This window comes from Manacus candei, unplaced genomic scaffold, assembly GCF_025592945.1.
Source record: "Manacus candei isolate 608988 ecotype Guabito, Panama unplaced genomic scaffold, ASM2559294v1 h1tg000109l, whole genome shotgun sequence".
Lineage (NCBI taxonomy): Eukaryota > Metazoa > Chordata > Aves > Passeriformes > Pipridae > Manacus > Manacus candei.
The window spans coordinates 2,036,080-2,062,380 of NW_026138157.1; the positions used below are offsets into that span (position 1 = coordinate 2,036,080).

The following is a 26,301-nucleotide window of genomic DNA, read 5'->3' on the forward strand; positions in this document are numbered from 1 at the left end:
AAGACTGAAGATTCATTCTAGAGTAAAGAGAACCCAGCCTGGATCATCCTGAATGACGAGAGAACCAGAACTCCCCCAGACAGCAGAGGACATGGGTATTCCCAGGTTCTTCTGAATCCTCACTATCCCTTTAAGCAGCAGAGAATCAATAGGTGGCTATGTTCAGACTAACTATACCTTGCTCTTTAGTCTGATTGAGGTTTTATATCACTAGCTTTTGTTTTTGTTGTCCAACAACTTTGGTGTGCCTAAAGTTCCTCGCCTTACGAAATTGTGTGGTAACACACACAGAGCAAGACATGAAAGTCTGATAAATTAAATCTAAGCACAGATTTCACTGTGCTTGTTCTAGCTGTTCTCTGGGAACCAGATGGCAGTGAGAATCTGTCTGAACTTAAATGGAGTATAAATAAACTAATTCAACCCAGAATTAACCAGGTTTCTACTGACAGGGATGCCCCGCCTTTTATTTCCATGCAGCTACTGCTACAGTACAGTTGTCTCATGGAGATAAGTCACATCTGCAAGCACAGAAGTATTCCTTTGGTCTAGATTTCTCCTAACTGAAAGAGCAGAATCAATGGGTGTTAAGAACTATGAGACATTTTCTGTGTTTCTGCACGGCTGAAGGTTGCTGTTGGATTTTGCTAAGGACAAGAAAAGTGCTTACTCATAAAATTGAATTGTGCCTGGGACTCAGCAATTCATTAGCTCACCACTAAGTCCATTTGCTCTTTTGTGGAAGATGTGATTCTCAGAAAAGAGCTTTTACATGAGACCTGCATCTATAACTGTCAAATCCTAGGATCTGACACTATTTACTGAACAAGGTGATATGAACTGCCCCCTCTTAGAAGAACGGTGATGTACTTTGAAAAAAACCAGAAAGATCCTGAGTGTTACCAGACATGGAGGTTAAAAGCACAGGTCCAGGCACCCTCACCTCTACTTGAGCTGGCAGCAGGCTATTTGCACACTTCCTGTCCCAGTGCCTTTAAAATTTTCTTATGGAAAACACTCAGCACTATTCCAGACTGTGCACTTTTAGAAACCTGCTCCATTGTGGATGATTCATAATGAGAGCAACACTTTGTAACCACGACTGAATGCAGCCTGGGGCACCTAATGCAAGTCTAGGAATGAGCACCATCCTCCCTTACCTGTGCAAGCCTTGAAGTCCATCTCAGCTAATCAAGGCTGGTACTGGCACCTTGGCCAACTGATACCTGCACTAAAAGTCTGTTCCTCTGTACAAGGGTACTGCAAGTACCCCCTGGGCAAAGGAACAAGGAATAACAGTTGTTAGACAACAAGAGGAACCTCACACACCTGTATAAAGTCAGTGATACAGCTGAACAAAATCAGGGCACTTTGGGTATCAACAGCTTCCGAGTCCTGTCTCTGAACAGATTAAAACTGTATCTTAGAGAGCCTTACACTTACAGAAGAAAAATTGACCAACTTGCCATTTAGGTTTTTGTGATGAATTCCTACTCTAGAAATAAAATATGAACCATGTAACTGTTTGGGGGACTTCCTAGTCTCATGTAGTTAACTCTCACAACACTCTAATTTAGCAAAATTACTCCTACTCTCTTGGGTAGGGAGGGAGGAAAAAAATAATAATCTAACAGTCAGTAGCCCATTCACCCTGGATTCATGACTTCCACTAGAAAGGCAGTCAAACTGAACATATTAATCACAGTTTTAAGTACATAAACATTAGGAAGCAAATGGCCAAAGGAAAAAAAAAAGTTTCCTTAGTCTGAAGCAAATATTTAAGTTTTCAGATTCTGATGTCTGATTAGGATGGGCACCAATAACCTTGGTTCTGTAGCTGAATGTAATTCTAAGGTCAGAGCCAGATTAATATCTGTCCAAGATTCATTTTATTGATCCAAGACTTAGAGCTTTCATAACAAGATTGTCTAAACAGTGAATCACATTATTTCAAGTCAACATTTAATCATGCTCCTTGACAGATGTAATTTCTTCCTGTATCTCTTCTTTTCCTAACTTACATTTGCAGCTTTCTGCAACTTTTACTTAAAAGAAATGTGTCATACATGTTACAATTCCTTCCAAACTCAAAAACATCTCCAAGATCATAAAAAAATTGTTTATTAATTTCCTTCAGGTAATTTCGACTGTAGTCATCAAAATGCTTCCTTCAGATACTTAGTAGTATTTAATATCACATTTGCCAGGAGACTGGCTTTCAGTGGGTCACAGCTGCAAGACTGAGACAGAACAGTGAGGGCAAATGTTAAACAAAAATTTTACTGCCAAAAAAACCTCTTGAGAAGGCTGTGGATGTTATAATGCTGTATAAGTAACAGGAGAAATCAACTGTTAGAATTATTACTAAGTGAATTCCATTGAACTTCACAGATGCTCTTTAAAACCCAGCTGAAAAAAGAGAGGCAAGGAAAGCCTTGCAGCAGCACTTTGCCTTACAGAGTCTCCTAGTGAACAGGGCAGGGCCTTCCCAGACAGACTTGCTCACTGCATTAGCAAGGACAGGAAAACTAAGCCAAAAGGCCCCTTACAGCTTGTTTATTCCTCCTCCATGTCTGTGCTGGTCTCCCTCTCCTTCCTGCACAATTAGACAAAGAACAGAGAAAGCTGAGGAGCACAAGAAAGCAAAGTTATCCCAGGCACTTTTGTAGAACTTTCTGGCAAAGTCTGTTCATTGTTTCTGTACATGAATCTCTGCCAGAAATACCAGTTTCAATACTTCACACTGGAAATCTCTCTAATTACTTTATTATCAAAGGAGTAGATTTCTAGGTATTTTTTTTAATAGCCCAAATACAGATCACTTAATATTAGCAACAGAATAATTTATAGTTACATCACCGTTGTTTCAAGCTGGTCTGATTTCACAGCTGCCCCTGCTCTGGGCAGTGTAGACTGGACACTTTTAGAGGTCCTTTCCTATCTGAATGACCCTGGGATCCTAAGCTTAGGATCAACCAAAGCAGCAACATGGCCACTCCCAGCTTACTTAACATGTCTGGTTTATGTCTTAAAGGAACTTCAGGAAGCAAAAAAAACCTCCAGGAACAAGCTGGTTGTCTTTCCCTACAAAAAAACACTGATGTAGAGCAAAAGTTCTGCTTAGTTTATATTAAGATACACAACAGAAAGTCCAGGCAACACTTCCTGCAAGTATAAAGCCCTAACAAAACACTCTTCGGTGCAAGCTGACAGTGCCACAGCCTGTCAGAAACAAACTGGCTTCTACAAATATAACTGCACAGAAGCTGACAGACAGCTGACTGGGCTTTCTTGGGAGAAAGTTTTAAGTCTGGCAAGAACTCACATTGGTTCCAGGATCCCTTCAGATTCATGAACCCGCACAAGTGAACACACATATGTTCAGGGCCACTTCAGAAGTCCCCAGAACACCTAAACTACTTTGAAAGCTTCTCAGCTTTCACTTAGGAACTAAAAAAAAGAAGGTATAAATTCTCTTCAGGATTCAATAAAAAGCCAGCAGACAATCACCATTTGTAAAGTTGCCCTATTTATACATAGCTACAGTAGGTTTCTTAAATGTATGTTATGTTTTTCCATACCCCAGTGATGTGCTTTGTTTTAAGGGTTGTGTAATAGCTGTTGTGTGTTTACACACAGACTGGTTTTAAGTGTCTCCTGAGCCTTGCAAAGCCATCAGTGCTAAGGAAATTTTGCAACATTGCATTCAATGCACCTGCTTTATATTAAAGTCACGTTCGTAAACCACAAGAAAAATATTATTTCATTTTTAGTTTTGCTTTTAAAATTTGGCTGATCTTTCAGCCCTGTGAATTGAAGCATCAATAGCTTGCCACTCGCAACACTGTTCTTCATAAATGGGTTCCTGTATCTTTGCAGAAGGTTTTTTTATAAGTTACAAAGCACTTGATTAAATGCTGAACAGGAACACTTAAGGCATGTGACAGTTTCTAGGATACTCTGTAAGAACAGCTCCACTAGTAAAACAGGGACACCAAGTAATTTTATTTAACCTAATTTTTTTCAAGTGTTCCACAGAATTCATCCATAACAAAGTCTTAGAGATCAATTTTATACAAAGCCGCTTGCAAATTTGGGAAGCTACTTGATATTCTTCTCCCTTCTAGAATTAATTCCCACTTGGGGCCATACAAGACATACATGACTTTTGAAAGGAGAAAAGCGCTGCTTAACAAGATTTCAGTATTTATTCATACAGGAGACAACTATGACCACCTACATTAAGGGAAAAGCTCTAGTCCAGATAACTGGACATAAATCCATATTTAGGCAGAGATCAGTGTAGTTTTCTGAAGGATCCAATAAAATAATTGTATTCTTTTTCAAGAAAAAATTACTCTAAGGATTTGGGCAGAGCAGAGAGTACACACTGATTTAAAACAAATTTATGTCATATTAACTGAACCAATGGTTATATAATTGGCAAGATCAAGAAAGTAGATGGGAACACCATAAATAACACATAAATGCCTGTTTGATTTACAACTTACTGTAACAATGTTACCTCCATTTTAGTAAGGCTATAAACCAAAACATTTATCTGGTTACAGTATAGATCAGCACAATCTTTTGGACCTTGTCTAAAGTACCAGTCTACCAATAACCCTAGGAAAAGTAGACATTTTTATTCAAAAAGAGTTCAAAAACCCGGAACAGCAGACTGCCAAAGAGAAAAACAATTTTTTTGTTTGTAAATCCCCATTCACTCCACAGGTACATATAGAATTAACTTACCCTTTATTTGTCTATAAGACTGGGCAAAGGGCACTAAGGCAGGACAGGAATATTAACACAGTTGAACTCCTGCAGGCCAGGGAGGTTGAGGGAAGTTGAAATGAGGTTTTGAACCCCTCCATACAAAAAAACCCCTCCTCTGTTTTCTGAGCACAGAATGCTGTTGGCCTCCACTTGTCACAGCCCAACAGAGGTCTGAGGTCCCTGAAACTGTTCCTTTAGAAACTTATAGCATTTTCAACTCAAGGTGTTCTTCATTCAGTATAATTTTCACCTATGCTGGCATTGCTTCTCTTGAGTGGAAGACCAGGACACACAACTTGGGCCAGCGCTGTTCGAAGAGGCAGGTCAGACCCAAGGTGCTGTAGTGAACATGACCCTCGGCACAGTTCTCCAGAGCACGTCCTGGACAGTCCTGACAAGGTCTGAGAGCTCAGAGTCTCCAAAAGAAACCCAACAGCCTACTCACTCCAGGAAGCAGACTGGAAGCACTCCAAGCAAGTCCAGCAATCTTCAGCTGCACTATAATCAAACCACTAAAGCTCCGGGGAAGTGACGTGACACGGGAACTTGACTTTTCAAAAGGTGTTCGTTTCTACATATTTAACAAAGTCAATATTTTATTACACCTGCAGCAGAAAACCTGCTCCCTTTGCTCCCTAGAAGCACTCAAATCACACACTACTGTGAGACAAGAAGAGCATATGAGCTTTAACTTGCTTTTTAGCCTCTAAATAAGAGCAAAGCCACTGAAGAACAGCTAAGAAAAGCAATATTCCACAGGTCATTTTGCAAAGTTCACCTCATTGTGGGTGTCAGTTAATGGCATGATCAACTCAGATAAAAATTGAGACTTTGACTCCAGTGTTATGCATTTGGCCACACTAAATCTGTAAACATGCTGGTTAAACTCAAACAACTCTGAATAAAGTCACTGTATCACACACTCCCAACAGACGTGAACTGAATTAGATATTCTATTTTGGTTTAAGCAATTAGTTGCCTTTTTTTTAATAGGAAGACAGGAGAAGGTGTGGTATCAGCATTATTGTCTCTTCCCAGTGGCTTGTCTGCAGAACTTTGACTCAACTGTAGCTCAGCCTGCTGGATAAAAACCTATCCAGCAGAAACCTAGCTCAGAATCACGTACGTTCTGCATGTGATGCAGACACCTTCCTCCTCTCCTCCCCCTACTCAGCTCTTTTTAAGAAAATATGTAAGAAAGAGATCTCACTGTGCAGTTTTAAGTTCAAAATAATGATGTCTCAAGGCTATTTATAAACCATGGGTGACAGGTCACATTTTCATACTGGTCTCCCCCTCATTGGCTTAAAAATTAAGATACAGATTTAACAAGTCGTGGCACATACATTCTTCATAATCATGGAGTGCAGAATTGGACCACAATCCAGGACTTTTTACTCCACTAGCATTTCTTCAACAGTGGGCAAATATGTTGCAGAAGTAAATTCATGAAGTCAGCTGCATTAATGAATTATTGTCCACCCTATATTTTTTCCATGAAGCCATTTAAATTGCAAACATGGAAGTTTAATAACCCTTACAGGATTTTTTTTTTGTTTTTTTGCATTAACTACTGCATGGAATTGCAAATATTGTCATATTTTTATACCCAGTTCTTGCTCATTATTTACTTAGATTACTGAAGCAAGATGACCCTGATAAAGTTAATTATGTGGAAAAAAGTATTAGTTCTGATTTCTTTTCCCCTCTGGTTTTACTGAACACCTTCTTGTTCCCAGGAAGAGACAATGATGGCTAACATTCCTTATACACACAGCACTTACATTGCTTACTAGAAATAAGCAGTCCTGTCCTTCTCAGTATTTCCATGAAAGTTTTCAGCTGTCACAATTTCCACCATATCTCCAAATATCTGTGTAATAATAAATTTTTATAGACCTGTATGAACACGTACAGATAGACCTACTGATTTATACAATGCAATATGATTCACTCAAATCTTGTCTCTAATATTCTCCCCCACTCATTTTCTTACAATGAAAGAAAAATTGGGACTCAAGTATTGACCAATTAAGGCAGTCACCTACAGCAATCCCCTCTTTCTGTGCAGTAGCTCCAAACTGACTCAAGTATTTTCCTCCACTGTGTGCCACTAAAAGATCAGTGGGAACACATTCCTGCTCATTCAAGTAGCATAAATGCATCTCCCAAGTTTCTTGCAGCTGCCTCTTGCCAGTGTGTCAGTCAAATCAGTCCAACTTCAATTTCTGCTGCTTTTCTCCTTTATTTCTTTTCCTGAAGTTACAGGTCTACCTCAGAACTGTAAGTTACCACATATTAAAATTAGTGGGATGAAGCAGTTTTATTTACTGTGGCTAATCAATGGCATGGTTCTTCTCTTCCTGTGGCCTCCAAATTCTTATTTTCCTCTGAGCGAAGTCCTAGTATAATCTTCCAGATGTTTTCACATTCTACTTCTGTTTTAATTATAAAGTGCTTAGTAAGTCCTTTTTAAAGAGGTCAGCAAAACCCACAGACTAACCTGTAATTCAATATAACAGTTACTACTTGTAACAAGAACTCCTGAACACCATTTCATAACCTGTTTGTTCCATCACCTCCAACATTTCATATTCCAGTAATACTACTTCCCAGTTAGAATGACATCCAGGCTCCCTTCCCAAGACATCACATGCTATAAAGGCAGAGACAAACTCATCATAGTTTCTCAATAATAACCTGAACTGCTTTCCCTGAGACTCCAACTCTCCACCATAATCTCCAATCCAGGTTATGCAACCAAATAAAGTGATGAGGCAGAGTCACATGTTAGGGCAGGTGCTCACAACTGCAATGCCCAACTCCAGCTCTAACCTCAGCCTTCAGGAAGTCTTTAGAAGCACTGCCTCTCTCAAGCCACAGATTGGTCTTTCTAAATAACAGCTGCCCTTTGGGGGATGAGACTTTGGAAAAGATGCATGGAAATACACACACTAATTTACATTCAGAAAGAGAAAAATAACTGCATGATTTGCATATGACCACACCTATGGAAAACTGTACAGCAAGTCACATGCAATTTTTGCCACAACATACTGACAGGACTGCAATATGAAATACTGTGTTCACAGACAGCTGATTACACAGGGAACCTATCAAACTGAAAATCACCCCATTAAAATACTGACATACTAACTTGGTAAGTTAGCAAGCCTTAAGACAAACAACTGTGGGAAAGTGAGTTAAATAGAACAAGATCTTTAACATACATAAATTATTAAAATATATATATATGCAATTATGAACATAGACAAATCACTAAATATATACAGATCATACATATATGACCAAAAATACATATAAACATTAATATAGACAAATTTTAGAGAGACAGAGTGACTCACATCTGTGAAACAAGACATTGTACACTGAAAATATGTCAACCTTGATTACAGTACTTAAGTAATTTCTTGTCTCCAAGAGGCTATTCTATTCATTCAATGCCCTTACAGTTAGAGGGCAAGCCAACAAAGAATCTCACTCTTCTCTGCTTGTGAATATTGCCTCCTTTGTGCAAAACTCTGAACTAGCAATTAAGATTTGCTTGATAAAGCAGGATTTTAAAACTGTATTCTTTGGGAAACAGATTCTAATAAATTATAAACAGGTACATTTGCTCTCCGAAGTGATTATGTCAGTTCACAAGTTTTCTTTTGTGTGTCTTAGTTTCCAAACTTTGGCATGAATTTCCTACTGTGTTTGCCATGGTAACCAAGCAGCCTGAGCCTCTACTTGAAATTCCGTTTAACTGCTTAGCATTGCATATTGATCGGGATACATTAACATCCTAATGTACTCCAAAGAGTGAAGCAGCAATTCTCACACTGGAGGAACCACCTTATTAACTACCACAAACATCAAAGGATTTTTCCTGTTGTTTAAAATGGAAAATGTTGTTTAATCGGGAAACTTCATTGCTAAATATGTGCATTAAAAGTTCCCAAATAAAGAGAATGCACTCAGATGTGGGGAAAGGAGCATATCCAATACAGAAATAGCTAATACATTAGAACAGCAGAGTTTCTATTTGACACCATCTTCTCTCCTGTGAATCAAGACTGTGCATTCACGTCAGAAAGAAAAATTTGCTCCAAGAGTACATTTGAATGAGAAAGACAGTTTCCATGCATTAAAGTTTGTTTCCCTGGTGGAAAACTCTTCTGTTCCAGTGCAAGAGGGGCCAGGTAACTGGCTAACTTGAAGTTCTAGGATTAGCACTGTCAGGGCAAAGCCAAAACACAGCTGCTCCCTTCTCTTAGCTTCCACTTTGAAGAAAAATCTTTCTTCAAGCATTTCTCTTAAACATAGAATTGTGAATTAGGAAACATCTGTTTTAAGCACATGGAATCTTTTCTGTTTCCTACAAAACATACCAAATACCTCAGCACACTAAAATTTTGTATAAAAGCAAGTGAGAAACAGATTAGAAAAACCTGAAACAAAAACAGGCTTACTATTCATCTTTTTCAGTCTCGCTACATCATATGATAAAAAACCCTAACAAGTAAGGGTTGGCTGGTCACTTCATTTTGTAATAAATGAATGCAGCCAGTATTACCTGATACTACAGTTAAAATCTCATCCTTTACTCTGCTCGTGGTTAAAGAGAGGAAGAAATAGTTCTGACCTTAAATGCCTGCTATACAAATGCAGACTTAAAATACAGAGAACCATCCACAAGAATATTCAAAACAAAACAACCCCCCCAAGTTTCCCCACAAAACTACTGAGATACTGTAGTAACCCTTAAGGTACCACTAAACATTGCCTGCTCTTCCCATGGTATCTGCCAGGTTAGCTGTACATCCATTTTTTCATGGAACATCACTGCCTCCAGCTCCTCAGTCTCCTACAGTCATTTCCTCCCCTGGATCCAAAAGCCAGTAAGGTGGTTTCACTGGGTACCACACAGAGGGTTGGATCTGTATTACTAAAGATAAGTTTTCTTCATTCTGTTCATCTGGCTCAGCTCTAAGAAGCTTCTGGATGAAATGTTCTACCTCTTCTTAAAATCTATTCTGTACTTCCCTTAAGGTCTGCAGCCTTTCACACCACTATTTTCATTCTGCAGTTCAACTGTTAGCAATTGCTTACAGCATGGCTGGTCAAAGAGTAAGATCCCTTTGAATTAGTAGCAAATTTTGCATGTTTGGGATTTGTGGGAGATCTGGTAATGTCTCATACATCTAAGGAAGGTTTTGTATTATTTAATGTCTCCTCTTCCTTCAGTGTGACTAAAAGGAAGTTTAGGGACTGCTTTGCTCAGAAAATTAAAAATCACACACTTCTCCAGTTTTACATTAGACACCATCTTGTCTTAGTAGCAGGAGTTGAAATTCACCTTCAACACAAGCAACCAGAATTTCATACAATATCAAAGCTATCTTCTCAATGCCCTGTGCAATGGCACTAAAGACACTTCATTTTTTTCTATTGGTAAACCTCCTTTGATACATCTTTGAATTGCATTTATGTCCTCCAGCCTTCAACAGCTGTACCACAAGCTGGCTCAGCTTGTAATTAACACAACACTCTGGTTATCTTTTCAAAGTTATATGGCTGAAGCAAAAATTCCCTGTGTCTTTTTTCAATGAATTTTCACTTCAACTACTGCTGTGACATCAGCTTGTTTCTCCTCATAAAGTAACTGCTTATGAACAGCGATTCCTCTGGAAGTTATTATGAGCACCATGTACATGCTCTTACTTCTCCCAGTGTCACCAGTGAAAATACTATTTCTAAAACCACCTCTAGAAGACCTCAACTTGAAGGTCTCTTCTCAACAGTTGTCTCAGATACAAAGAACTAAGCTTTTATTTCTCTCAGCATTTACTAGCAGAATTTCCAAGCTCCAAAATTCCCTCATTTTAAATAACTGCTATACAGATCTGAATTTGCCAGTTCATGCAAGGACATGAACGTAATAAGTTACATTTCTCCCTTACTGTTACACTAGAAAGGCTAAGTACATGAACTTCAAATAAAGCTGTCTATATTATACATGTTATACATCAATGCTTTCCCACCACAGGGAGACAAGGTTTTACTTTCAGCAAAACAAAAAAAACCCTAACACAGAAGTCTACTATGTCAGAATTTCTAAAGCTAAAATGGAAAGGGGATTTCTTTGTTGTGGTGGTGGGGTGTGTGTTGAATAGCACCCCTGCATGTTTTTCTCTATCTGAATGCAATCAAGGATAAGCCTTAAGAAAATACCAGCCTGTCACTGAGCCACAGGCAGTCAGAGGGTTTTTTAGAAGATATTTTCACTGTTAGGAATACAGTGAATTAAAAAGCCACTGATTTCAGAATAGTACAGAGCACACCAAATATTCACAGGCACTGAATAAAGTTCATCTGGAATACTACTTACAGACTGTCACCAGCTGTGTAAAGAACATATCACCTTCTGTAAAGACTGGAAGGCACTGAAGCACACATTTTAGTCTCTTCACTTTTGAGGAACTGAGAAAATGAAGTGTACTGTAACAATTACCTCTTTCCTTAACTACACTTCATAATTAAGTTCTGCAAGGCTCACTTAATATTTATGCTTAGTTAACTGCAATTCCTTTCTCAATAGTTACAATTTAGTACATTATAAGAGATTCATAGCCCTAAAGTAAAAAAGGAAAAAGGAATATTACCTTTCTGATCTCCTCCTTGCTCCTTATTCTCCAGTGGATCCTTTAATTTCCTCCTACTCCTACAGTCTAGTCACACTGTTGCCCACACTTATAATCAGTCCTTTCTCACCTGTTTTTAATGCTGAATTGAGGCATGATTCAGATGAGTTAAACAGAGATTAGATATACATACTAAATGTAAGAAATTAAAATAAGGAAAATAGGTATGTAAATATCAAATGGATTCCAAGTAAAACCACACATTCTGGCACAATTCAGCAGTTGTTTTCATTCAGTTTACATACTCAGCTGCAATACTTATTAAACACTCAGTAAGTTACTTTCACTGGGAAATTGTTTAAATTGGCTCAGCTCAGCAAGAAAAACTGGTTAGAAAAATCACACCTGTTAAAGGCAACATTTATTTAAATTAGAGCTGGCAGACTGCTTTTAGATGGCCCCTAAAACGTGGAACAAACTGGAAGCATTGCATGACTTAATGGCAGCATCATCTCCAAGTTGTTCATTTCCTCCCCATGCACACACAAAAAAGTTACCTGACCTGCTGGACAGGTGTTCTAGTCAGTCCCACCTTCACAGCCATTACTTTCACTTTACCTTTGAATCCTATTTCTTTCGTCTCTAAAATCCTGGTTTTGTTATGATACTGGAAAAATGCACTGAGCAATAGGTGCACACCTTCCAACAGCAGATATTGAGACTGATTGATAAAAGCAGAAAGTACTTTTGTTTTCTCTTTCAAGTGAGATACACATCCAAAGTATCATTAAAACATAACACAAAATTAAGTGTCCTGTTAAAAAAATAAGGCTGCTATAGCTTCATCACTGAAGTCGTTCAAATTTCATTTCCTCTAACTTCAAAAAGATCAAAACATAATAACACTTGAAAGTTGGATTTTCAAATGTTTTACGGCAAAAAAAACAACCAACACCTGCAGTCCCTTGACTAATGTTTTCCAATTTCAAAAGTGAAGCTTAAAGTAGAATATTCTTCTCTCTGAAGGTATTCAGAAGTATTGAAACAAAAAAAAAAAATATAGAGACTTTAAACATACAAAGGACAAATAAAAAGTCTGACTGGTTCAGGGAATCAGCATTACAACTTATCTAAACTGATTCACTTGAAATTTGCAAGCTACTATATGATCATCATCATCTTAGAGCAGGTTCAGTTTCATGTAGACTTGTCAACAGGTAGAAGTGAAGTATAAATTCATACTGCATAACAATATATCTAATATAGCTCCATTACACTAATGACATACAGGCAAATAGTAGTAGGGTAAGTTTCCACCACTCTACCACACCGGGAGTTATTTCTGGAAGTTTCCCCCATGCCCTTTTCAGCTCATAAGAGGGAAAGTTATTTCTTTAGGAAGGAGGGGGAAAACAAAAAAAAAGAAAAAAGGCAGCAGCAAAAGAGCTGAGGATTATCCGTTGCTATAACAAAACAATGTTTTAGTCCAACGGCGTAAATTCACTGCCTGTAAGAAAAAATTATCTGCTAAGGAAAGCTGTCTGAATAATTGCACCCTGCATTGCCCCGTTGCTATAGAAACTTACTTCACTGTAGCAGTTAATTGCTAATCAATTTATATTTTTTTCATTACAAAGCTCAATAAAAGTCAAATACAACATTATAACATCTGTCCAGCAATTCAGAATTAGGCCTTTTCTGGTTACTGTTGGATTTTGCAAGCCCTACAAGAATGCTGGACATTTTTGATACAGTGTTTTTATCAAGCCCATAATTCCATCATGTTGCAGCATGTTAAGAAAACATTACTAGAACAAAGCCCTAATTACTTTTGTACTAAAAATAAGATGGAGCTGGCTCTTATCCTAAGAACACTAAAACAGTCCCACAGAAGTTATGTGAATAAAAGGCTGAGCAAATGTATAACCTGTGCTCCAAACCAGGATGAGGTCCACTGGTTTATGCTTTCTGTGGTTACATATAGCAACAGACAGACAAAATAACATATTTGCTTTAACTATTATCCTGAATTTGTTAATTTGCAATGCATCTTCCTTCTAGGGCTCAAGACATTTCATTACTACCCAAGTGAAAAGTGCTACAGAACAAGCACAGGCTACTAGAGAAGTATCAAGGACTGTAACTCAGATACAGTGAACTCTGATTTCCCACAATCTCATATGTACAAGTTCTAAGATATCACCTAATCTGCAAAGTAGAAACCTCCTTCAGAAGGTTTAGTTCAAAAGGCAACATGTTCCCAATTTCAGCACTAGCTTTCTCAGTAGCCTTATTTTAAAGTAAGCAAAGTATTAAGATATTTTAAGTAAGAGTTGACAGTTTCACTAGTACAGATATTATGTGGAAAAAACCCACAACCTCTTGCCTGCTATTAAGCACTTTAAGAATTACCACCAAAGGGCTAAAAGTGTTTCACATACCAAATGGTCCTACAACACTGTCTCTTTCTCAGGCTGACTTTTGCCTCGAGAGTAGGAGGGAGTGATCAGACTGTCCATTGTCACCGACAGACCTTGCAGACACAGTGCTGCCCACTGAGGGGCCACTGCCCACACCTCAGGCACTTTGCTAAAGGTCCTCCCAGGAGTCTGTGAGGGCACAGACACAGCCCAGCTATTAAATCATCCCTCCCACCGATATGGGTGTACTAATGCCAGGCATGCTAGGGATCTCTGCTGTCAAAAATAATCACACCTTTAACCACCACTGATGTCAGCAGACTGTCCAAATCTAAATTCTCCTTTATATCAACTTGCACTGCAAGTGCCACAGCTGCAAGACACCTACTAACCAGAGGTGTTAAAAATGAAGAAAGGGTTCCCAAATGAGCTAAGAGAAAGCACAGCAAAAGCATTTTCTAACCATGGAACACTGGACTTCTCCAAGCCCTGATCTTACCAGCATTCCCCTTTGGCTGTCATGTACACGCAAAGCCTCCCTCCATTTAGAACTAACAAAGCATAATACACAGATCAACCAGATCAGTGCCAGTCCAATATTGGTTTGCAGAAGGTGTGTTGACCCTGGCTGGATGTCAGGTACCCACCAAAGCTGCTCTAACACTCCCCTCTGCAGCTGGAGAGGAGAGAGAAAAATATAGAGAAAGATTTATGAGTTAAGGACAGGGAGAGAGCACTCATCAACTACTGTCATGGGCAAAAGAGACTGAACTTGGGGATACTAACTGAATTGACTGCTAACAAAATCAGAGCAGGATAATGAGAAGTAAAAACAAACCTTAAACACCCTCTCCTACCCTCTCTCCTTCCAAGCTCTACCATCAGTGCAGGGAGACAGGGAATAGGGGTTACAGTCCGTTCATCACACATTGTTCCTGCCGCTGCTCAGGCAGACAAGTCCTTCCCCTGCTCCAGAGTGGAGTCCCTCCCATGGGAGACAGTCCTCCATGAAGTTCTCCAACATGAGTCCATCCTGCAGGTAGTTCTAAACAAACTGCTCCAACATGGGTCACTTCTCCACAGGGTGCAGTCCTTCAGACACAGCCTGCTCCAGCGTGGGTCCTCCACAGGGCCACAAGTCCTTCCAGGAAACCTGCCCCAGCATGGGCTTCTCTCTTCAGGTCTGCAGGTCCCTGCCAGGAGCCTGACCCAGCACAAGTTTCTTACAGGTTCACAGCCCTCTTTTGTGCAGCTTCTGACACCTTCTTACAGAAGCCACCCCGGTTACCAATACCTGGCCATGCAAACTCAACATAAGGTGTGACCCGTTGTTCACAGGGCACAGAGACAGAACGCTGCTACAGAGCAGCAGAGTTGGAGCAGCTGAGCTGCTGCCACTAGAGCTGCAGTAACTCAGCTGACAGCAAGCACTTTGTTACTCTAACAACGAGAAGCATGGATCACCTGGAGCATCACTAAAGGCAGCTTTATCTGGGCATCTGAGTTCCCAAGAACAGTTTGCCCACCTGTCTGATTCAGAAGTGATAACATGTGCCCACACTTAACCAGCCCAGTTCAACCTTAGTGAATTTACAGAGGCTGCATTTTGGCTAAAACAGAGAACTACACTTAATCAGTCACTTCACTGGCACAAAAACTATTTTGCTAACACTGTTAGAAGGTCAGAAATGTAACCTGGAACAGCACCTTAAAGTCTTGACACTGTTAGTGCAAAGCACAACACAGGCACAAGTTATTCTGTACAAGGCACCACAGTTTCACTGGAAAGGCCATCCCATGTGTTAAACTGATGTGAATGTAACTGGACAGTCACCTTCAGAGGGAAAAGAGCATAAGTTCACAGTCTGAGGTAACAGCAAGACATTTCTCGAAGTCACCTGTTGAGATATACAGCTAATGCTATTAACAGCAATAATTTGCTAGTCAACACAACCATCTTCCTTTTACAAATTCCACTCTGTATTTCCAAAAGTCTTCTCAGGGAAAAAACTCCTCCTGAATCAAGATACCACAGTGAAGAGGCACACTTCAAAAAAATATAGTAATTTGGTTATTTATAGGCAGTAGAGTAGTAATTTGAACCGATACATACTGACAGATGCAAAATGGGCTGTAAGACAGGTAAGAAATACTGCATTTGGCAGTATATATGATATCCAACTTCAAAAGGGGTATTCCTGCCCTCATAAATTATTTTTTAAAGATAGACCCTCCTGACACCTAAGTGCAAACAGGTAGCTATTGAAGGTCTCTGGCCCACTCTCCTATTAAAAATGCTGAAGAAATGCAACCTCTAGAAATACTGTCATTTAAAAAGAAAGTCTGGAAAAGAAATCCAAGTGTTTGCTATCCCGCAGGAAAGAAAGGCAAAACCTGAAGGAAAATACAGACTAAGCCTCCATCTATGGCTTCACAATACAGCATTAAATTGATGTTTAGAGGCAGTATTTGTCATTCAGACCACTAATATATGCAAATTCAAATATCTAAACTATAATTTAAATCTTATTAACATGACTTAAAAAATAAATAATTGCATCATTATTTTTCTGTAATACTGACAGTAACCAACAGAAACCCAGAAAAATCAAGACAACAGAAAAAAAACCCTTACAACAACTTCTGCCAAAATTTCATTTCAGTGACAGCTTCAAACTGGTATCATGGTCATGCTCCAACACCCACCTCAAATACCAAGAAAACCTGTAAAAAATCCTTAGAAATAAACTGCTACAGCTAAATTATGATGAGACTACAACTTTTAGGATTCCATATTTGTTACAGTTACATTCGTAAGTCAGGAAGAGAAGACATTTATGTTACTCAGTTATGAGTTATTCTCATGACTGTGCAGGATAAAGTGTCCTTAAGGAATCATTGAAATAGTTTATTCCACCAGAGCTGGGGATTTTTAAGGCAGTTCAATGTATATGGGCATCCACTCTCTCTCCTCTTGTCACTGCTCCCCCTTTCTTTAGTTGAAAGGGAGCACTAAAGCCATAAACTTGAGTCCTCTTAAACTTCTAAGTGGTATCATTTTCCTGACAAAATGTATGTAATTCCTGTTAAATAATAAGAATTACTTTTTTTTATTATTCCTAGGAAACTGGGGATAATTTGCTCATAACGTGCAATGCTTTCTCCCTACTCTAGGGCATTTTTAAGTTCAATTTCTGGCTTAGACTAGCATTTAGTCTAATATAGCCCTTCACAACCTCTAGTTGTACAAAAATTGCACACTATTAAACCAAAAACTACCTTCCCATCCCATGTGGAGTTAAAAAATAATAATAAAAAATTATAAATATTGTTTCTTTGATCATTATTACAGCCACATGTGAACATTACGATTAACTCATGAAATTAAAGACTGATTATAGCTGGTAAACCAAAACTGAAATCAATTTGCAGAAAGTACCTATTAGAGATCTACCATTCCATTATGAACAGCTGGACTGAATAATGCAAGAGCAATCCCAATGCAAGTTATGACAGTGCCACTGGAGAGGTTTCACTTGCAGTGGCTGGTGGCCCTGCCCACAAAGAGCACAGGGCTGTGTCCAGTGCACCAACAGCTGCTGAACAGGAGCCCAAAAGGCAACAGCAGCTGCTCTGTTTGAAGCTACAGGGTGCAAGAAATGGGTGGGATGTAGATGCTAAAAAATGGACTGCACATACACTTGGACCTAAAAGTGGTGTGAGGTAAGAAAGGAAAAATACTCTATTTTCAAGAGGGACACAACCAAGTATTATTACTTTAATTTACAGTACTGCCTCTTTTTGTTAACCTTTCTAAGAGGATAGAGAATGGAAATATTAGGCATTATTTGCACTAAATGGCACCATTTGCAAATACTATTTTCCCCAAGTGTATCAACTTATATTCATGACAACTCGATAGCAAGTGGCCCTTGGGTACATGTCCTTCAAAAAAAAGTACTTCAGATGGTTCCCTTTAGCCAGAAAACTACAGGAATACTTCAAACTAGGGCATTAAATTTGATTCTAGAATGTCAAACAAGACAATTATGGCTGGCAATCCTCTCAGAGATGGGCCTAGGCAACCTCTAATTAGAGCTTGAGGCACCTTCAATGTACATTTTAACTATTAACAGTTAACAATTTAACTATTTGCAGATTGTCAGATGTCAAAGTATGATCCAAACTCCTTGTAATTTAGGCACACAGCACAACGTTTTTGTAAATATTCTGACAAAGCTGCCCCACAAAACTCACCACAGGCACAGAAGTGTTTGTTACAAATGACCATTATTTGCATCTGTGAAACATTATGACTAAAATTTTGTCAATCTGCAAAGAATAAGTGCCACAATTACTGGTTTTACACCAACTTAAATTCCCCCAACTGAATTCATGTACATGCAATATTACCACACATACACTTCAATACAAAACATAAAAACAAATTATAATTGCAGTGGAAAAAAACAAAACAAAACCAACAACAACAACCAACCACACACACAAAAATTCACTGCCTATAAATACTGCTTACCAATTTGGGGGTTTGGCCAGCATAGTCTAGCATTCATTCTCGAACATGCCAGCCAAGCAGGCAGCCACAGAGAAATGAACTGTTACCTCAGAGAGTAATCCTTCAGAGAACACAGTGCAATGGCTTACTGAAGTCAAACAGTTGTGATACAGGCTTGAAGCACAGATCAGGACAAGAAAAAAGCCCTACAGACTAATACCACTACCTACAACTCAGACACAGATCCCAGATGAAAATCATCTTGCAAGCTCTGTCAACTGCAGATATTTCATCCTCCTCCACAGCAAGAAACATTTAACAGTGTAACTGTCATTTTAAAGCAGTTTTTTAGTCTTTCCTTTTAATACAGCCCTATTTGCTCTATATAAGCCTCACAACAAAATTAAACACTGAAATTATCTATATATCTGTAATCTAGATTAAATCTTCATTATTTCCTTCAGCAGTGTCATCGAAACAATAGTCACTAAATAGCCTACCCTACAAAAAAGTCTACAGGAATATTTTGTAACATGTCTCACCAGTCCCTAATGCAGCCCAGTTGGAATTAAGAAAACATCCACCTACATCACAAAACTCAAAGTGGTAAGTATATCCTTCCATTAAACACCTGAAGAGACTTTCAAGAAGCCACAGAGCAACACGATGTACTACTGATGTAGCCACAATACCTCCACAGCTAATCCAGTCCCAATAAAGCAACTGTTATCTACAAGACAGAAAAGAAAAAATACTGCAAGAAAGGAAGGGATTTCTCAAAAAAAAAAAAAAAAAAAAAAGAAAGGAGGACAAAATAGATTCACAGTGTCACATCCAGCACACCTGAGAAATGTGAAATATGCTAATTCCTACAGCAGAAAACAGGAATATCTTCCCAGCTGCAGGATGGCACTGGATACCTTTGAGAAAAGCTCTGCTGTCACTACTGTGGTACTTCCATTAGCCACCTTTGCCTGTCATCTTTTTGGCAACAACAGTGATGTTTGATTCTGGTATAAGTAAGTATTTAAATGCAGAACACACTGTAGTAGCATTCAACAGTCATAGTAGTAAACTGTTCTTTGGTATCAAAGCCACTGAAAAAAAATCAGGCTAGAAGCTCCGAGACAGAGGGGAAAAACCACAAAAGGTAAACTCACCAAAAGCAAGCACCAAACTAATCTGTCTTCTGATAAAAAAACTGGACTAGAGAAGAAGATCAGCAGCAAATGCAATGCGTGAGAGACTTTGACTAATGGAAGAGTGCACATCAAATTTGTGAATGACATCAAGATTGGAACGATTTTTTGCATTATGTAGCACAGAACTGGAAATAAAACCACTTTCTAATAAACTTAGTAGAACAACATTCAATGAAAATGCAACATGACATTTATAAACAACAACAACAATCAAAGCATGGATAAAAATGGAGAAAAACAGCAATATGATAAGAAACAATCCAAGTGAGTCATCACTATGAGCAGGACTCAAAAATGTCAACATTTTTCAATATGTTAGCGAGAATATTAGAAGACAGACACAGCAAGCAATAACTCTCTTGCTCTGTACTGAAGGCACAGTGCAAGTACCACATCCAGTTTAAGTACTACAAACACAATCTAACAGAAGCCAACACAGAGGAGAGCAAACATTTGGAACCTGTGATCTGAGAAGAACTTAAGAGAACTACACTTATTTACCTTGGGAAAACTGAGAAGACAACAAGTTTTCAAATATGTAAAAGCCAAAGGCAATTGTCAACTGTCCTCTATGCCCACAGTAAATAACTGCATTCAGCCTGTTTGGATTTCTGGGGTTTTTGCCTTGAACAAGTTTAGTTAGATATTGGAGGGGGAAGAAAGAAAATCAAGCACCAAAAAAAGTTATTTAGGGAGACTGTGGAATTCTTGTTACCACAAGTTTAAGAACTGGTTTAAGAACTAGGACATAGGTTTACTTCCCTCTGCTTCAGAGCTAGTGTATCTTCCAAGATCCCTACAAATCTCAGCATTTTTATAGCTCATTTATGCTATTAAACCACGCATCTTCACCAGAGGCCTGACACAGCTTTGTGATCTCTAAATATACAGTCATATAACCAGATTTCCTCAAGATGTGGGAATGTGAGTTTTTCTCTACAGATTCCACTGCCAGCTCAGAATGTCTCACACTGCTCCTCTCAGACCATTCTATTAAGCACAGTGGCAAATGCCACTCACTAACACTGTCACTGCAACAAGACCCCAGGTGAACAGTCTGTGGAATGAAAGCCACCACCAAGGATAACACTTCTCAACTGGACAACAAATACTCCCATATCAAGCCAGACATAAAAAAAGGTAATTTAGAGAACTGCAAAGGAAGGAATCCTACACGTCATCAACCTTTTTACTGATAGCCAGGAACTGCCACTATGCCAACTCTCAGTAAAAGTAGTTGAGATATGGGATTATTTTCATCTTAGTACAAACAAAATTTCTAAGCCACCTGTTCTATGTAAGGTTAAGAAGACAGTCAACAGGTTCTGCCTTCCATGCCTCCACCAAGCTGTGCTTATCACCTACATGTGTTTCTACCCCAACACTACTGCAACACACCATAATACTCCATAGTTATTAACAGGTTGCTGCTTCAGGTAGCTGTAAGAAAAAAGCAGAACTAAAGAGAAAGTTTCTTTTTGAGAGAAAGTGGTTTCAAAAAATGAAACAACCAATGTTAGGAAAGTCTGCCACAGGTTAAAGACAGCAGGTAGCCAGAATTTAAATACAATGCAGAAAGTTTTACGTAACATAATCAGCTGCACTATACAATCAAATTTCATAAGTTGCCAATATATTACAGAAAAATTAAGGTGGTGCACCATGCAACACAGTTGTTAATAGGGACCTTACATGGCTGCATTGCAGTGACAGCTGCAGACTAACTTGCCCAGAAAACTTTTATAACACACAGAGAATAACACATCATCACACACAACTTCTCACAGGAAAATGCACCAACTTCCTAGTAGGGGAAAAGAATTTGATAGTTAATGTCAGTAGCAATCTAGAAAGCCTTGTCTTGTCAGTCATTCCTAAGGTAAGAAAGATGAGATAGAGCTCTCCTTTTCCAGCTTAATGAATCAACTAATAAATCATTTTGCAAAGCCTAGCCACAAACCATATTTAAGTACTCCAAGACTGTCTCATAAGCAAGAATCAAACAACAGCTCTCACTCCTGATTTGGGGCTGCAGGAAAAGGCAACCTGTCCAAAGGATAAATGCATCATAATTTGAACAATAAATTTTGAACTATCACCTATATTACTATATACCCTCACTCAATGAAGAAGGAAATGCCTAAAATAATAAAAAAGGCTTCCTCTATCACCCACTCTTAATCAAAATTAATTCAACAATTCCCCAAGAACAGATCAGTCCAAACCTGACTCAAGGTTGAAGTAGAGGCTTTATTCAGGAGAGACCTGAATAATAATAAGGCAGTGGATCCAAGCAGACAGTCCAGGCCACTGAAGGGGGTAGTGCCCCCGAATCCTTTCCTTGCTCTCACTGTACCTGCCAATATTTAATCTCAAGATGACACAGTTCAACTCACCAAATCAAGAGAAAATCTGCACAGAAAAACAGCAAGTACTTTGCTGCTGGTTTAGCAAGCTGAACTAGCTTAACCAGAGGTTGAGCACTGCCAAAGACAAGGAGGTAGGAGCACACTGCCAAAAGGATCCTGCAGTGCTAGACCATCATTTACAGTTCTTGCTAGATTGGTTGAGTTCATGAAAATATACCCCTTGGGTTTAACTGGAGATCACTGCACACATCTAACCTTAAAGCCAAAGTTAAGGAGGAAGGAAAGGGAAATCCCACTGACACTCAGTGCAGCTGAAAACAATTACATATTTAGATCATTCCATCACAGTTTAACTTCTCCATACTAAACTACAGGTTCATTTCTTTTTTCAGTGGATCCAAATCAGAAAACAGCAGTTTTCTGGAAGCCTGCATTGCTTTATGAACACAAAGAGACCTGCATGAGTTTCATTATAAAAACAACAATGCGCTGGCTCATAACTGATGAACTTTCTAGGACACAGAAAACGTGAAACATGGTAACATGTTTCATGACAACAGTAAAATTTAGTAGTAACATGGAAACATTAAACAGTAAAAGCTCAGCTTCCCTTTTAAAGAGGCGAAGAACAAAGCTGGAAGAAAATACCATTTTGCTTCAAAAAGTCTCTAAAGACAGCTTGAAATGCTGTCCAAAACTCTCTCGGGTCTCTCTACCAAACTATTATCATTGTCCATTTGTACTCCAATCTCCACATCACTGTTCTTGATGCTTCTCCACCAAGTGTGTTGGAAGAAGGATCAAGCTTAAAGAAACATCCCTGGAAACATTTTTGTTTGTATAGGTTAAATATCCTGAACAGAATACATACCTCAGCAGTTAACTTAAAAGGGTGACTTACAAATTAGATGTAGCAGATGCAATGCATTTAGGATTAAAGAGAAACTAAAAGAAGATTAGCATCACTGATGTCAAGTGGTATCTTTGACTCAATATTACATTATTTATTCTTAAGTGTCATTCATGGCTTAAGTGTTACTCTTCCTTGATGTGCACTGATCTGCAGTGGATTACTGACGCAAGAATTATCCCAGTATTTAACAGACGTGGTTACTTAAAACAAAGCCCTGGTGGTTCTTTCACTCATTTTAGGAAAAATATAGCATTTTCTCATCAAGAAAAGCAGCAGACCTTAAAAAAGATGAGGAAAAAAAAGATAAATTGTAGCCAGCTGGTACATTCACACAACAGAGTTTCACTAAATTCAACTCAATACTCTAATATGACTTAGCCAGAATGAAAATTGTAGTCATCAGGGAAATTTTTTAAGGGATAATTGTGAGCTAACGGTTAAAACTGAAGTTATCAGCATCTGTATTATGCAGAGGATCACACATAGGTTGGTCTTGAACAGGTCAACTTCCTCTCCCCCTCCTGTCCCCAAGAACAGGAAGGCATGCAGAGTGTGACAGTTTGTCCAGTTTAAGGCATAATTACACACTGCCCTTTCAGGCAACACCAGCTCTCTCCCCTCTGTGACAGGCACAGGACACAACTTCTGATTCTAAAAAGCTCAAATGATCACTTGACAGGCTGTCAGCCTGTTCCTATGTCAACTTTGTACACAGACAAAACAATTACTTCCAAGTGAATAGTTTCAAAATAAATTCCAGAGCAGCAAGTATTACAGATATGAGACAGACATCTTCCCCATTCTCATTTAAAGCATTTTCCTTAAGCGTGATTTAACCTATTTCAGCTAGTTCCCTAAGTTCACTTTACTAATAAATTATATATATAGAATATACAGTGGTATCCTAAATTGTTAACACTGTAAAAGGTCACTGAAATTAATTCTAACAATGTGTATGTTTTACTCTATTCACAGAAAAAAATCATTTCACACTGTAACAGGTATGAAAGTCTCAGAGCTCAGAATTCACAACCTCACAAACCCAAATTTCTCAGTTACTCTGTATCACACCAGTAACTTTAAGCATTTAAAAAAAAAAAATCTTCACTCAGCTCAAAGCTATTTTAGTAATTTGAAATAATTATTCTATTCCCTATTTTCAATGAAGTTCCAGGGTTCAGATTTTTATTTTTCAGAAGTGTGGCAAGAGATGACTAAGAGAACTTGTAAGAATCACATGTACCATTACTAAACTACATAAAGGCCTGCTCTGTGAGTGAAGAGAGAGAATTCTGCAGTTACTTTGCATGGAAAAAACAAATGTAAATATCAGAACCCAAACACAGTAATGATTTAGGATAGAGATTTTCAGAGACATTGCTCCCCACAATACCTTGTAAAGATAGCAACTACTTGTAAACAGCAAAAACTTTGATATGAAATACTCCTTGTATGCTTAAAGAAACTATTGTCCAAACATTATTTGAAACATAACTGATTATTAAAATTCATAAAAGGGTGAAACTAAAATACACACACACACTTCTCCATGTAATTATAACAGGACATATTAGATCTGTTAAGTCACAGTCAACAAATAACCACGCAGACTTTATTCTCCTGTTGGTGCTGACGTTTTACCCAGAGGAGGAGTGCTGGGGCACTGGCTTAGGACACAGCAGATTCAGGTATAATTCCTTGCTCATCCACAAGCTTCCTGCACAGCCTTACTCACATCTCTAGCTCCCTGTGCCCTCATCCCACTTTGAATGGTGGGCAAAGAGCAGGAACATTTCAAAGTATTCACATCATGGCAGCTGAGGCCCAAGCACACAAAATAACACCCACCCACTTTTAGAAACATGAAATAGAAAGCTGACAATTGTTATTATCTTGTTTACGTATATTGGGAGTGACACACGTTCACCTGGCATGACAAATTTCAAATTGTTCTCTGAATCCTGTAAAATCAAGGACCTGAAGAAACAACAGCTGTTGTTATGAACAATTTGTTCATAAATATGATGACCTGAGAGATCAAATGCATGCACTGTCCTGCATCCAATAACGACAGGTAAGGAGTCTCTCTCTCTCAAGTGCATCAATGGTTCTTTCGTGCAAAAGCAACTTTCTCTCTGTTAATTATCTGATATTTAAGACTCAGTTCACTGCACCACTCCCATTTAGAAACAATCCTAGGATCAGCCCACACTTCGAAGCCTCAATAAAGGCCTAACGCTGCAGTGAACGCTTCAGCCATGCAAACAAAGCTAGAGGGATCCTGGAAGCAGGGATTTGACACCATCATAATCACAACAGGCATTAGTGTGTCCAGCAAATTCTGACCTGAAGCAGCAGGTGAAGGAGGCCCAGGGAGGGAACGCCAGCCCTCATTCCCGCACGATCTCCAGCGATCGCATCCCCGCACAGGGCTCGCACACACAACTCCCGGCGGGGGCACCGTATGTGGAGCAGCCCCACCATCGACCCCGCGCGGTGCCCTCGCAACGCCCTCGGCCCAGGCCCGCGCTCCCCCTGCCCAGCCGCTCCCTGGTTCCCCGGGAGCGCGGTGGAGCCGCGGAGCCCCGGTCCCGAGGCCGCGGGGCGGGGGGACCCGGCGGGAGGGGCGGCCCGGCCTCTGCCCCCCGCCCCCGCCGCGGCCCCGCGGCTCCCGCACTCCGGCGGGCGGGCGGCGCCGAACCCCCGCCGCTCCCCTCCCATCCCGGCGGGGCAGCCCCGGTACCTTGCGGACCCCCTTGTAGATGTAGAAGTAGAGCTCTCGGCCCACATTGAAGCAGAGCCGGTCCCCGTTGCCGCTCTGGTCGTTGACGTTGACGAAGGAGACACGGACGGGGTTGGAGCCCTGCGAGTTGAAGGGCACGCGGTTGGGCCGGCTGTACTCCGAGTGGCTCAGCAGCTTGTACAGCCCCTCCCGGGTGGTGAACTGGGTCTTAATCTCGTTCATCTCCTTCCCTCCTCCCTCCGCCGCCATCTTGGAAAGGAGCGCTCATCCTGCCCCAGTGCCCGGATGTGCCCACACTGCGCAGCCGCCGGCGCGCGCGCGGCCCCTGCGCGCGGGGGCGGTGCGAGGGGGCGGGGCCGGCGGGGCCTGTTTACCGCGCGACTGCGCGCGCGCCGGGCTCGCGCGCCCGGGGGCGGGGAAGGGGGCGGGGCCTGTGGGCTGGGGGCGGGGCCAGGAAGGGGGAGTCACGGGGTCCGGGAGTGCGTCAGGCTGGGAGGGACAACAGTGGGACACCAGGGACAGCAGTGGGACACCTGGGACAGCAGTGGGACACCTGGTCCAACCTCCCTGCTCCAGCAGGGTCATCCCAGAGCACACGGTGCAGCGTTGAGTCCAGATGGTTCTTGGATATCTCCGGTGAGGGAGACTCCACACCCTCTCTGGTCAACCTGTTCCAGTGCCCGATCACTGCACAGTACAGAAGTTCTTCCTC

The 26,301-nt window shown here is 40.1% G+C and overlaps 1 protein-coding gene across 10 annotated transcripts in view; it reads right to left on the reverse strand.

The window, feature by feature from the left end:
• Positions 1-25,943, reverse strand: part of WDR20 (WD repeat domain 20) — a 45,315-nt gene extending 19,372 nt beyond the window's left edge. For 4 of the 10 annotated variants that reach the window (XR_007900164.1, XR_007900166.1, XR_007900165.1 and 1 more), the window contains exon 1: positions 25,590-25,926. Coding sequence is in view for 4 of the 10 variants with exons in the window: in XM_051769618.1 (XP_051625578.1) it covers positions 25,590-25,838 (249 nt within the window). In the remaining 6 variants the exon portion in view is untranslated. Of the gene's footprint in view, positions 1-4,755; positions 7,928-25,589 lie in introns of those variants that run through there. The other 6 variants (XR_007900163.1, XR_007900162.1, XM_051769621.1 and 3 more) reach the window with 5 other exon arrangements.
• Positions 25,944-26,301: the final 358 nt, after the last annotated feature.